Source organism: Phyllostomus discolor, chromosome 2, assembly GCF_004126475.2.
Source record: "Phyllostomus discolor isolate MPI-MPIP mPhyDis1 chromosome 2, mPhyDis1.pri.v3, whole genome shotgun sequence".
NCBI lineage: Eukaryota > Metazoa > Chordata > Mammalia > Chiroptera > Phyllostomidae > Phyllostomus > Phyllostomus discolor.
In genome coordinates, this window is record NC_040904.2 from 174,505,118 (window position 1) to 174,519,644 (window position 14,527).

The 14,527-nt window shown below is 33.4% G+C and overlaps 1 protein-coding gene across 1 annotated transcript in view; it reads left to right on the forward strand.

The window, feature by feature from the left end:
- The window catches only part of ABCD2 (ATP binding cassette subfamily D member 2), a 54,440-nt gene extending 42,598 nt beyond the window's left edge, over nucleotides 1-11,842 (forward strand). Inside the window, exons 8-10 of the mRNA XM_028533468.2 lie at nucleotides 228-312; nucleotides 4,940-5,065; nucleotides 8,375-11,842. Coding sequence (XP_028389269.1) covers nucleotides 228-312; nucleotides 4,940-5,065; nucleotides 8,375-8,621 — 458 coding nt within the window. The 3' untranslated portion in view covers nucleotides 8,622-11,842. The remainder of the gene's footprint in view (nucleotides 1-227; nucleotides 313-4,939; nucleotides 5,066-8,374) is intronic.
- Nucleotides 11,843-14,527: the final 2,685 nt, after the last annotated feature.

Genomic DNA, 14,527 nt, shown 5'->3' on the forward strand with positions numbered 1-14,527 from the left:
TTCTTAGAAGATGACTTGTCAGTCAAAGGTATTACCATTAAAAAATAGCATATCTAAAACAATATGCTTATACACGAGGCTCTCTAGTTTATCCAGGCATACTTTCTGTAAAATACCTGGTTCTTTGTGTAAATCACTCAAACTTGCCAAAGTCACTTGTCCAAATTGTAAAAACTGTAAGAATTAAACAAATGCTTTATAAAATATGTGTCTTTATATTTTTTAAGGTTGGGATGCTGTTTTGGACTGGAAAGATGTCCTATCAGGAGGGGAGAAGCAGAGAATGGGCATGGCTCGCATGTTTTACCATAGGTAAGTGCGCTGTTCTCAGGAAACTACAATCTCACCGTTGTGACCCAAGACCCTTTGACAAGATTCCGCCGTGTCCTCATCTTTAGGTCAGAAACATTTTACTGAAAAGTGAACACTTAGCCTTTACAGTTAAACATTGTTAAGTTGTTTTTGTAATGTGACAGAAATTTCTAAGTCTTTCTTCTATTTCTTTTATGTGACTGATGTTAGATGAAAAAATTAAATTTTTATGTATTCTAAGTTTGGAAGTAGGATTAGTGTTCATTTTAAATTGGGAATACATAACCACTATCATACTGTTGTGAACATAGTAGCTACACATTCTGAATTAAATTGTTAAATTCAAACTAAATTACCTTTTCAACCACACAGCAGCCTAATAAGTTTAGTAAGGCTGTCCTCCTCAAAAATCAGAGACAGAGCCAATGGAAAAGGGTGCTAGCTAGCATAGGTCTTAATGAACTCAGATAAAGAGGGGTTCAGAGAATCATCTCTCTTGATAAAACTTTTTTATTTGTAACAAGCTTCAGATTTATAACCTTTGGAGTTGAAAGATACCAGGCACAGGACATTAGAAAGAAAAAGCAAAGCTGTTCTGATTTATTCCTCTTGTCTCTCCCAGTCTTCTCTGAAAAAAATCAATCTCTCTCTTGCTCTCCACACCCCACTTTTTTATCTTAGGCTTCTGGCAATGAGAACCTGAGTGGAATGCAGAGCAGGAGGTTTTCAGAAAAAAGTGTTACTCACTTTTAGTACTTATGTCTTAGTCAAAAAGGACTGAGAATCACATCCATGAATGCATGAATGGACCATAAACTGGGGCAGATACAATGCTCCTGAAGCAGTTACAGTGGAAGCATTAATACTTTTGTAGGGAACTTTAAAAAGCTGCTAAGAGAGTAAAATATATCAAATAAGCCTCACTAAACACTTAGCACATAGTTGGCCCTCATTTGATAGCTAGTTGGTTACCATTTATTAAAAAAAAGAAAAACTTTTTATTGTGGAAAAACATCAAAACCTAAAAAAACAAGAGGAAATTTTAAGATAAACTCCATATTCCCATCATACTGATTCAATAAGTCTAACATTCTGCCACATTTAATTTCTCTATTTTTTTAAACATTCTAAAGTGAATCCCAAATATTGTGATATTTTTTCCCTTATACTTTGTTATCAATCTCTGAACTATTAGAACATTTTCTTATATAATACCGTATGATAATTGTACCTAATAAAGTTGATATTAATTATTTAAAGTCATCAAATACCTGGTTCATATTCTGAGTTTATCATTGAGAAAAGCACATAGCATTTAAACAAACCCATTAAAATATAATTATACATTGATTTCATAAAAGTAGAAAATTTAGATCAATAAAAAAAGAAAAAATCTGCTATTAACTATAGCACTTAAAATCTTGGAATAGTTTCTTCTCAGTCTTGCTACACAAAAGTTGATCATCATCTTGATTTTTTAATGTAACTATTTTCATAAAGTATATTAAAATTTATATCTCTCTTTTATGTGTATTATTATGTAATATTTACCCAGGGTTTTTTTTAAAGTTAGTATTATTAATGTAAGTTTTTATGTACCTAACGCACAGACTTTAAGTGTATACAATTCAATGACTTCCGCTAAATGTATAATACATTATGTAGCCAATACCTCAGTTAAGATAACTTCTCTATCACCCTAGAAAGTCCCTCATTCCCATTTTCAATCAGATTCCTCCATAGATAATTTCTGTTTTGATTTCTATCATCATAAATTAGTTCTTTCTGTCTTACAACTTCATATAAATTAAATCAGACAGTATGTTTAACTTTGTGTCTAGCTGGAATTTTTGATGGGAAAAATTACTGTGTGAATAGCATGGCATTTGTAATAATGTACGTGGTTAGTTTAAGAATATAGCAAACAAAAAAATATGAACCAAAATTTGCTAACTTAGAATTTTCAGTGAAGTGTATTTTGTAATACCCCTTTCTCAGATGGTGTGATAAGATTCAGGTGTAAACTTTATGGTTTGACATTTATAACCAGCTGTTACCCACTATCATCACCCTGAATCTTTCTGAGCCCTGTCCATAAATATTCAGTAATATGATCACCAGCATAGTTGGTGAAATGCAATATGATGGAATGTAAAATGTGACCACAAATTTCTCACCGCATCAGTTTGTTAATAAAATAAACTATGTAATAAAGACCAGGAGGCCTTAATGAAAGATGACAACCCAAAGAGATTTCAGGTACCCATAACTTGAAATAAATAGTTGATACTTGTGTATCTGTAATATTTTGGATATAATGTAAGATTGAATAAAGATACAAGTACACCAGCAGAAAGAAAATTTAGTGATCATGAAGATGATGAAGTTGTTGAAAAGAAGAATCTATTGAGACAAATAAAATTAAATGGAAATATTAAACCCAGTGAAGGCAAAGTATAATGAGAAACTGCCTCCCCTCATCCTTAAAGGACCAATAAAAAGATTTGAATTGCAAAATGGAAGACTTGAGCTTGCTAAAATGGACAACTTTGGCAGAGACTATTACATATCACAATTGTATACTCTTTTTGAGAGGATTTTTAATGTTAAAAGAATGATCAGTGTAGTCCTATCTTAACAGGCATAGACTACATCTTCTAGAAGGCTCACTTGTCTGGTGATAGACCAAAAGAAAGAGGAAGGAAAATCTGAGAAGCCATATTATGTAACGTTTTATTTAGTTTTATCAGTCCCAGATTCCAGCTATTGCCTACTATATTTAAGTACACATACACACACCCATCATGCCAAGGAAACAAAAGTGTGCAATTTGTCTTACATCTGCTAGGCTAGGGGTTGCTATGACAACAGAGTGTGAGATACATACTTCTTTCTCATTCTAAAATGGCATCTTCTCTGTTTAGCTCAAAGCATTTTGAAAAATTAGAAATGATACAATATATAACCTAATTACTAGAGAGATTTACAAAAAAAATTTTGTCCAAACCTCTCTTTTTTAATTTCATTAATTCTTTTTAAAAAATAATTTATTTTTAAATTATAATCAACACATAGTATTTTATTAGTTTCAGGTTTACAACATAGTGATTTAATACTCATATACCTTACAAAGTGATCAAAACAACAAGCCTAATAACCATCTGTCAACACACATAGTTACTACGATGCTATCAACTTTCCTTCTCATGCTGTCCATTACATCCTCATGACTTATTTTATAACTGGAAGCCAACACTCTCTCTTACACTTCTTTTTCTGTTTCCTCTCTTCCACTTAAAAATAAATTATCCATAAAGCAGTGATCAACTCTGAGACAAAGAAGTAACGCTTAATATTAAACCGGAACAGTAACCAAAAGCCAAGCAGCAAAACTGCATTTGTCGATGTCATAAGGAACCTGCAGTGACCTTTTGGTTCTTTGCTCAGAGAGCAGTTATTAAAGTCAAATAGGGTCTTAAAGGTGACTGGACTCCAGGACCCATTAGCCTTCACCACTCCCCACCTCCCACCCCCACCTCAGCCCCAAATAGGTAACAGGATCTTATTAAAAAGTAAATCTATCATAGAAAAGCTACTTACAATGCTAAGTAATTGTTTATGCAGAATGAGAAATTACCAGTGGTTTCAATATGTATCTTTTCATTGTCATTTATTTAAAAAAAAACCTGATTATCTTCATGGTGGAAAATGTCCTGGTAAATACTTGATACTGCTTTTCAAGCAGTAAATTTATTATTTACCCTGAAGTAAATAATAAATAACAGCACATAAATTGACCTTTGGTCCTATTAACAAAGCTAAATCACATATTGCTGAATACCAAATACATACCTACAGCCCAGACCTTGAAAGAAGATAGGTAAAGGAAAAAAGAACTATAAAAGTGGGGGGTAAAATGAAAGGAAGAGGCTAAACAGAAGGAAATGGTGGCGAGTAATAGGTACCTCTGTGGAAGTAGAAAGTCACTTCCAGAGTAAAAACTGAGCTAGAAAGTCAAAACTGTTGAGTACAATCAGAAAAACATTTGCTGGTACTCTCCCCTAAGAATCTGATTGTGAGGCATGGTCACAGTGTTACCACGTTAAATACCTTTCTAACCTTGTCAGAGTAAGCATGCTTTTGCAGAATCTTACAGCAGTGAGTTCCATTAATAGGGATTAGGTATCCACATTGTTGATAAAATTACCTTCTTAGTGAATCTCTTTCTAACAATACTGTGGCTTGTTTGATAATTAGCTACCATAATGTATTTTTCATGTAATTAGCCAGAACCTCGTCACCAAGAATGAATGTGCCTTCTGCAGGAAGTGCCCGCAGTGACTGGCCTTACCTTCCTTATGCCTCATATTTATGATTCTGCACAACAACAAAGCTTATTGTATTGTGGGCAGGCTTCAGAAAATCTACTTAAAATGTAAGAAAAATATCATATTCTAGTCCAAAAAGGGGGAATAACTGCTCTTTTGTTTTAATCATTTACCACCTTTAATAAATGTCACAGACTCTTTTGCTCCTTTAAAGTTAACATCACAATTCACATTGTTCAAACAAAGACATATCATTCAAATAGGAAAATCATTGATGTATTTGTGTTTATTTTTTAAAGACCAAAATATGCATTACTGGATGAATGTACCAGTGCTGTCAGTATTGATGTCGAAGGGAAGATATTTCAGGCTGCAAAGGCGGCCGGAATTTCCTTACTATCTATAACACACAGGCCTTCTCTTTGGTAAGTCTTTCCCATGCAAATCTGTGATAGATAGTTTTCCTTATGTTTCTTAAAGAATAACTTTTCTAAACTTTTGACTATGGAGGATAGGACATTTTACTATTTTCTACCTGTAGTTTGTTAAGTTGACACTAGTAGTTCAGATACCCCAAACTTAATGTGCTGTTTAAAAACTATCACCACATTCCAGTAATCCCTAAAAGAAGTAGAAAAACTTGATGACTTTCTTATACTGAAACTATTCGTAACTCTATAGCATATACTGGGAAAGAATATACAAAGGTGGGCAAAAGTAGGTTTACAGTTGTAAGTACATGAAACACAGTGTATCCTTCTGAGTTAATAAACCTATTTAATAATCATAACCTGCATATGTTTCTTTTTTAAAAAATTTATTGTTGTTCTATTACAGTTATCACAAGATTTTTGCCCTTTGCCTCCCTCTGCCTAACCCACCCCCGACTCCCACAGTCAATCCCCACACTGTTGTCCATTTCCATACAAACAGTTATAAACCTACTTTTGTCCACCCCTATATTTACATGAGTTTATATCATCCTTTTAGTTTGTTTTTCAAAATCCAGGAAAAATACCAAAATAGATATTACCTCAAATAAATTGAAAGAAACACAGGAGAAAAAAAGCTTTTTTTGGTTTATTTTTTAAGGTAAAGTAAATGACAATGTTTTATAAATAGTATCTCATAAAAACCTAATGGGATGTCCCATTTGAAAGAAAAATAATGCCATTTTGTCCTAACTAGTGTGGCTCAGTTGGTTGGGTGTCATCCGGAAACTCTAAGGGCACCAGTTGAATTCCCAGTCAGGGCACATGCTTGAGTTGCGGCTTCGGTCCCTGGTTGGGGCACATATGAGAAGCAACTGATTGATGTTTGTCTCTTACATCGGTGTTTCTATCTATAACACAGATAGATGTTATAGATGTGTCTCCCTCCCTCCCTTCTGTCTAAAAACAAATAAATCTTTAAAAATAAATAGATTTTAAAAAATAATGCCATGTCTAAAATCCCTATACTTGTCCATTGATTTGATCATCATAATAGTTACTAATGGAGATTCAGCACCTATTCTGTTCCAGGCTCAGTTTCTTTAAGCCTCATAATAGTAGTCTAATTATCACAACTGTAAAGAATCAGGAATGCCATAGAAACAAATCAGAAAGTCTCTTGAACCCTTTCTGATATGAATTCATCATTTACTGACACGCTTCCTAATTGATCTCATGTTGGGATAACATGGAGTCCCCTCTTAGTGCTGGTGTTTTGTGATGTCTGTCAGTGGTGCATTTTGCTACGCCGTCACTTAGTTCCTTATGTAAGTAGTCTAAAGAGTCATTAAAAGCAGTTGGTCATTTTTTCTCATTAAAGGAACAGATAGATTGTTGTTGTTTTTAAGACTTTATATTTTAGAGCAATTTTAGGCACAGAAGGTACCCATGAAGGTACAGAAGGTACAGAAGTGTCCCATGAACTCTCTGCCCCTACACATGTGTAATCTCCCCTGTAGACTCCCCAACCAAAGTGATACACTTGGGTCCAAAGTTAGCAAGGCCCAAGAAGAGTTTAAATGAAATAAACAAAATTATACTTTTACCATTATTTCTCTTTTTCATATGACATTCTTTTTGTCTTTCTATTACTTTTGTTTTGGCTGTCATATTTTAATAGCAGCATTTTCACATTTTCCTCCTTGACATAGAAATACATTGTTTCAATTTAATTTTTGTGAGGTCCAACCTGTTGGGAGGTCAAATGTTTAAAAACTAAAAAACCTAAATACAATAGATGGTCAAAAGCATATAAAAAAGATCATTAATCACTGTCATGTGTTATCAAACACTTGAACTTCAAACCTTGAGCTTGAAAGTGATTTTAGTCTTTTAGACATAGTTTAACCTGGCTTATTTTTCTCATCTTACAGCATGTTAAAACCATTCCATCAAAATGGGATGAAACCCAAATGTCTATCAGTTGATGAATAAATAAAATATGTAATATCATACAATAGAATGTGATTCAACCATAAAAACTAATGAAGTATTTTACATGTTACTGCTCTATGAATTTTGAAATCGTTTTGTCAAATACAGGAAGCCAATCATAAAAAGGCACATATTATATGATTCCATATATATGAAATGTCCAGAATAGGCAAATCCATAGAGAGAAAGGAGATCAGTGATTGGCAGGGACTGTGCAGAAGGGGAAATGAGGAAGGTATGAACCCCATATACTAATGGGTATGGGGTTCATTTTGAAGGTGAATAAAATATTCTGGTATTGGATAGTGGTAATAGTTGCATGAGCTTGTGAATATACTAAGAATCACTAACCTTACGCTTTAAGAGGATAACTTTATGGTATATGAATCATAACAATTAAAAAACATAAAAGCTACTAAAATAAGCCCACTGATCCTAGTAAATAATGAACTAATAGTAAATAATGATGAGAGCTTAGAGAGGAATAAGAAAAGAGAAAAACTATAGGGGAAAGACAGAAAAACTCAGGAGACATGAGAACACGGGCCATGTCAGCACAGTGATAACATTCAATGACTCAGCTGTGTGAGGCCAACTCTGCCAGCATTACTCTCTCCACTCATCCCCCGCAAATCCCAGAGACTGGTGGCCTCAGCCTACCTTTAGGAGAAGATAAATGGTCTGCTGCCTCATTTAAAAAAATCATCTCTATACCTCTCTGAAGTTCCTAATTGTGAACCTGAGCCATGAGAAAAGAAATTAATTTATATGGAGGCATAGAAGTATTTTTAAAAGATTTGTATTAAAGAGTTCCTTTTTAAGAATGCTTTAAAATTTTAATAATTGAAAAATGTTTACTTACATAGAACAAGTCATTCCTAAAGGATGGTGTATTGACAAATTGGTATTATATTTCCTTTTTTTTTTTCAGTTTTCTCTGTACAAACTTTAGAATATTTACTTTTTCCCCTCATCTTTCTTTTCTTATTCCCATTCTCAGTATCCCTTGATTCAGGAGTCATACTGTGTTATGAAGATAAATTAAACAGATGCAACAGCATGTTGCAATTCATATACATTCATAATATGAAATAAATTTAACATAAGCAATAGAATTTCCTAGACATGAATGACTTTTGTAGTAAAAGAAAATCACAAAACTGAACCTTTTGAAGGATTTTTGAAAATCAAATGTAGAATGGGCATCTTACTTAAAATTTACTTTTGGAAATCAGTGAGAATGGTAAACCTATAACTAAAATGGCTTTTCACAATTATGGCTAATATTATTTTACTTTGATTATGCAGGAAATACCATACTCATTTATTACAGTTTGATGGTGAAGGAGGTTGGCGCTTTGAACAATTGGATACTGCAATCCGTTTAACACTGAGTGAAGAAAAACAAAAGCTAGAATCTCAGCTAGCTGGAATTCCTAAAATGCAGCAGAGACTCGATGAACTATGTAAAATTTTGGGTGAAGACTCAGTGCTGAAAACAATAAAAAATGAAGATGAAACATCCCAATTTGCTTTGACATGCTTTAAGAGTTAATTTTTAGGTAAAGGCTCAGAGACCCTGTTGTACTGCATGCATTGTGTTAAGCTAAGCACAAAGAATACAGCAGCAAGAAATATTTTATAAGATTTTAGCATCAAGGAAATATATAATCTGACTTTTAACAAGAAACTGAACAAATGCATTATGTAAGATTAGTCATTATGGCTTGTACTAATTCCTGGTGAAAGCCTAATTCACCTGTAAAACAGGATGTTCTGGGTGAATTCATGAAGAATGCCAGTTTACTATGTTTGTATGTGATGTGTCTGAAGTTCGTACCAAATACGGGCGAGATCTTCAGAACACAACTTAAGGGCAGCATTTGGGTTGAAATCAGGTGCATAAAATGAGAAGTTTGAGTGACATTTCAGTCAGTTTGTGGTTATTAGGTTTAATAGCTAGAATTTAGGTTCATCATTGCTGGTAGTCAGCTAAGCCTGTATACAAGATAGCTGACAGTTTGATGAATAATTTCAATATGAAAAAATTATTTGAATGGCAGTGGTTGAAAGGAAGAAGCATGGCTGTCTATGCATAAAATGCCATATTTTTAACTTTAAGTTTTGACTGTCTTAGTGTGGGCACATACCAAATTAGTTTTAATGAAACTCTTACATATTTGTTAATAAGTTCTTTCATTTTAAAAAGAAAATTGCCAATACAGAAAAGCAATATCCAAGCAATGTTTGTTTCAGCCTGTTACTTTACTTGGCAGCATTATCTATTACAACTTCTGCCCAGAAATACTTGGTTTTGTGCACAAAGGGAAGTCTACCACATTTTTAAGATAGCAATATTATAATAGAATATAGGGATTCTCTAAATCCCAATAGTAATAACGACTAGTGGAATAATACTCTATAATTCCCACATCATTTCATTTCATCCTTGTGGCAACCTTTTGAGACAGATATTATTTTTCCTAGTTTGCTTTGAAGAAATTGACACTTAGACTTGCCTTCATTATGCAGTTTATTTAGGAACAGATCCAGGGATGAAATGTAGTTCCCCTGAACCCCTTGTTCAGTGCTCTTTCCACTACATATTATCCTTAAAATCTGACTGGGCCATAATATCAAAAGTTAGATGAGCTGTTGAAAAAAATAAATCTGGTAATGTTAGTGTTGTTTAGTCACTGTTTACAAGATACAGAAATTAAGTACCAAGTGGAAAAGTCATCAATTGGTCTGTAGTTTAAAAAAGCCAAGAAAGTTAGCAAATCTTTCAGCAATTGTGCACTCAGAATATTAATTTACCTCCACAGACAACATTCGGAAGGGGAATTAATTGTGTTGTAGGTAAATTTAATAGTTATTGAACGTAATGAGAAAGAATCTGTATAGAATAGTCATATGAAATAAATCGTATCTATTCATGTGCCCTGGAGTGTGAAATACAAAAGCTAGGACAGGTGTGCATTTTCATCTCTTACTGTCTATGACACCATGTTGATAGGCTAGAAAAAAATGGGAATGATTAGACACAAACATAATAGTTGCTAAGTCAGTGATTCTTAGACTTTTCAGGTGGTAGAGTACTTGGAAGTCATTCGTGATGACTGTAGGAGAACATCATGAAATGTTCAATTTCGTTATCCTCACTAGGATGTTTTTAATTATCAGTAAGTGTAACTATATGAAGGAATGCAATATAAAATCATAATTAGTGTATCTAAGATTTTTCATTTAGTATCGTTAGCTACTCATTTATTCATTTGTCAGTTAGTACCACTTTCTTTAGAAAAGCAAGTCAGGTATCAAAGGTTTAATAAATGTATGGAACCAAAACTTAAACTTAATGAAAATTGTCTATTAATGATAACTTTTATGTTGGCAGTTATCCATTTTATACTGCCATTGGGAAAAATCTGAGGCAAGTATCTTAACTTTTAAAAGTATAAAGGGAAAATAAAAAAATCCTTATTTGAAACATGCACATGATTTTCATGCCTTAATTTTCATGATTTGAAAAATAAATCATTTAAGACCTAATATATTGTTTTCAAAATTTGAAAAGAATGCCAAAACAAATATTAGATTTGTAATTAACCCTTATTTATATATTCTACCAGTGATCTGAACTAAATAAGTCTCATTATTTATAATGTACAGGAGTCAAGGATGTTTAAAATTTTATACTAAGAACTACACATACTGTAACGTAAATGTTAAAATTGTAAGAGGAACATGTTTTCCATGAAATTTTTCGTGCCTATTTATTTTCTTCCAGGACCAAGCCTCTAACTGGGAGGGGAAGATATCTGTCATTTGAGTTTCTGTTTATGTACTATATACCATTTACCATATTTCACTATTCTTATGTTTTATAAAAAACATGAACAAGATTAAGAAACTAAGTAGCCATCCTTGAGTATAAAAAGGAACAGATGAGGAAAGGAAAAAGAAAGGATTTTCCAAACTACTTTTAAACCATGTTATCTATTTGCCCAAACTATTGACTTCTGTTTTCTCTGTCAAAAAAAGCAACAAGCTTATGAAGCCTGAATTTTTGTGTGTGAATTTTTTGGTTAACTTTTAAACTTGGAAAATAAGTTGCATTCTGTGAAAAGTTTGCATTACATTTCTATAGCATGTAGCATTGTGCCTGCCAAGCCTGAGTTTAAAATAGTGTATGTTCTTGTAAATAAGATATTGTGTAAGCATCCCTTTCTAGTAATCTCTCAGAGAATCATATATCTTGAAATTCAACCCAAGTTTACATTTGTTTACAATGAAAATAATTTTCCCTTGACAGGAATTTGGTTTGTGTGTCAAATTTTGTTCTGCCAGTGAAGGTAGAAGGGACATGCTAGTTTTTATCTGTGACTTCGGTTCCAAATATAATTTCATATTTGGCAATAGGCTTAGCCCATTTCAATCCCTTTGGAAGAGCTTTTTGATTCCATAAGCCTAGAAAAATTTTTTATACATTGGTAACTGAATCCAGAGAATGTTACACATCTCTGATATATGCACAAAATGGTCGTAGTTATTAAGCCACTGATTGAAAAGGAGGCCTTTGATACTTTGTGGGCAAAGAATTGTCCTCATTTAAAAGTGGAAAGTAGTTTCACATGAATCAGGGTATTTACAGTTCTGCTGATACACATTTAGGTATGTGTAATATGTTTTAGAGTTGGACTTGTACTGTTTACCACATGAGAATTTTCAGGTGGATGTATAAAATATTTTTATTAAAAGCAAATTTCTTCTTCATTGTTGGTGCCTTTCCTGATGAGCAAGTACAAATACGACTTTACAGCTTTTAATGTGAAATTTTCAAAACCAGTTATCTACACTTACAAGCAGGGGTTGCATTAATAACAGCAAATGAGAAAAATGGTAAAAAAACCACTATGTAGCTAAACTGGAGTGTGTCTGTGTGTGAATAGATCATAATATAGTCTCCATCTAATGTGCAGTTACTTGAGCTCAACATTCCTTGTGAATGTCTTAATCAAAAGAATTCTAGTGCTGGAAAATGCCCTATTTCTGTATTTTTAAATGACGCTGTTGGGCATCTATCTACATACACCTCAGTTACAAGTTGAATGGTGCAAAACTCTTTGTAGTACTATGCACAATAGTTACCAAGGAGATGCTTAAATATTTATTTTCTTTATTTAATTCAACACACACTTATTATAAGTACCACCCTATGCCAGTCACTGTGCTGTGGTCCTAGGAATAAATAAATATGGTTCCCTGTCCCACCAGGCTCACAGTGCATTGAAAGTTAGGAAAAGGAGGTGTGCTCAGTCTGAGACAAAGTCACTAGGCACTATCCATTATTCACCAAGTGGGCACAAAGCATTGCGTATACAATGAGAGGCAAGTCAAGGACAGAAGGGGAAGTAATTAAATTGTCCAACTCATACAGCCACGAAGCTATGGAGCTGAAAATTTGAACCTAGTAATATTTGATTACAAAGCCTATGCAACTCCCCATCAACTTCCTTTTAATTAGTTTTAGGTCAGTTTCATTGTTACTGTTTTTAACTATAAAGTTTAAGTTATATTTTACCTAGTTCAAAGTTTGGTTAACCAAACAGGTACATATTATCATCTAAAAAGGAAATTTATTTAGACATTACACAAATTATATTTTACATTGTTTTTATGATGAATGTGGCCCTATAGGAGGAAAAGAAAAGGCAAATGTTCACGTGTTTTGAGGAAAAGATGTCCAGGCTGGTTCAGTAAGTTTTTATTGACACATTCAAGATACCAGTTACTGTGCTAGGGACTCAGAAGTGAATGAGACAGACCTGGTCTCAGCCCTCATGAAACATTTAGTACATCGATACTAAACAACTGTATTGTTATTACATCTTGTGATCCCATCTAAATGACATTTGTTTTGTAGCATCTTCTCAATTCTTGCATTTCTTGCCCTAGACTACTCTGTTGCAACGTTTAAGGAATAAGCATTTTCCGGAAGCAGATTCCCTTGACTATATATATACTTAAGGGCTTCATAATTCTCATGCCCTCCAACTTAGTCTAAATTACAAGGTCCCATAAAATTGGTCTGTAGGACTATATCATCCTTCACCAGCAGGTGTTCCCATACATTAGCATGTCGTGTTGAAACCTGAGCAACATTAGCTTCTCAAGTTCAGATTGTGTAAAATGAGCCAGTTTTGTACAATGAAAAGTATCTCTCTTTTGTTAATCCAAAATGTAGAAAACTATAGTAGGAAAGTTCTAAAAAGCAAAAAAAAAGCAACATAAATGTAAATACACAAAATTTCCAAAACACACATTTAAAATGATAAACTCTGTCTTACTACTTGTGACCCAATGTAGGAGATGAGGTGATTAACTATTCAGTTTGTGTGTTTTTATGAAATTTAATACCTATAAAATAGAATATGCAGTAACGAAGTAATAAAATAAACACTAAATAACATTTGTTTAGTAATGTCATTTAATTATCATTAGTTTAATCTGTATAAAATAGGAATCAAGCTTATACAGCAAATATTTAATTTTCATATATTGAATATGTTAAACTTAATTTAAATGTTTTGGGTCTAGATATTATGTAAATGTATAAATCTAGAAAAGTTTACACTAGAAAAATATTTCAGGACTTACATTGGGATGAGGCAATAAAGGTCCCATAATCAGATGGCACTTTATTGGGAAGATAATATAATGGGACCTTTTGCAATATGCAGAGAATGATAATTCGAGACTGATAAAGACTCATGAAGCAAGTGCCAAAGTCCTCTTGGTTAGGCTAGCCTGTTGCTCAATGTGGGACAAGTTTCCAAAGTCCAGATAGGTGGGGTTTAGAGAAATGAGGTTAATGTAGATCCAAGCAAATACATATTTTTCTGCAACCTAACACACATTCATGTGTGTTACACAACTTCTTAGAAGTTGAATACAAAAATAGCATAATAGTTGAGAAGTGTTAAGGACATTCCCATTGACGTGAAACAGATCTCCAGGATTTTTCTACTTTACAGATCTGAAACTCCATGCCCCTAAAACAACTCCCCTTCATCCTCACTCCTTAGCCCCTCGGTAACCACCACTTTCTGTTTCTATGAATTTCACCATACTAGCTACCTCATCCAAGTGGACTCACACAGAATTTGGCTTTGTGTCTGTGTTTATCTTTCCTCTTCTTGCCTCTCTGAGTCCTTCTCAGCATTCTCAAAGTCACTTAGAACAGGCCCAGTAATCCATACATTTTACACCTTCATTTTTATCAATCCCCATGACCATAAAGAAATCTTTCCTCAAATGAGAATCGTAAGTACAATTTCACTTTCTTTCATGTTTATATAAAATTCAGTACCAACAGAAAACCCTACCCTAATGACCACTGGAATCCTTCCTGACCATAAGAACAAAAGGATCGTTTCAAAGCAGAAAGTAAGTTTCAAC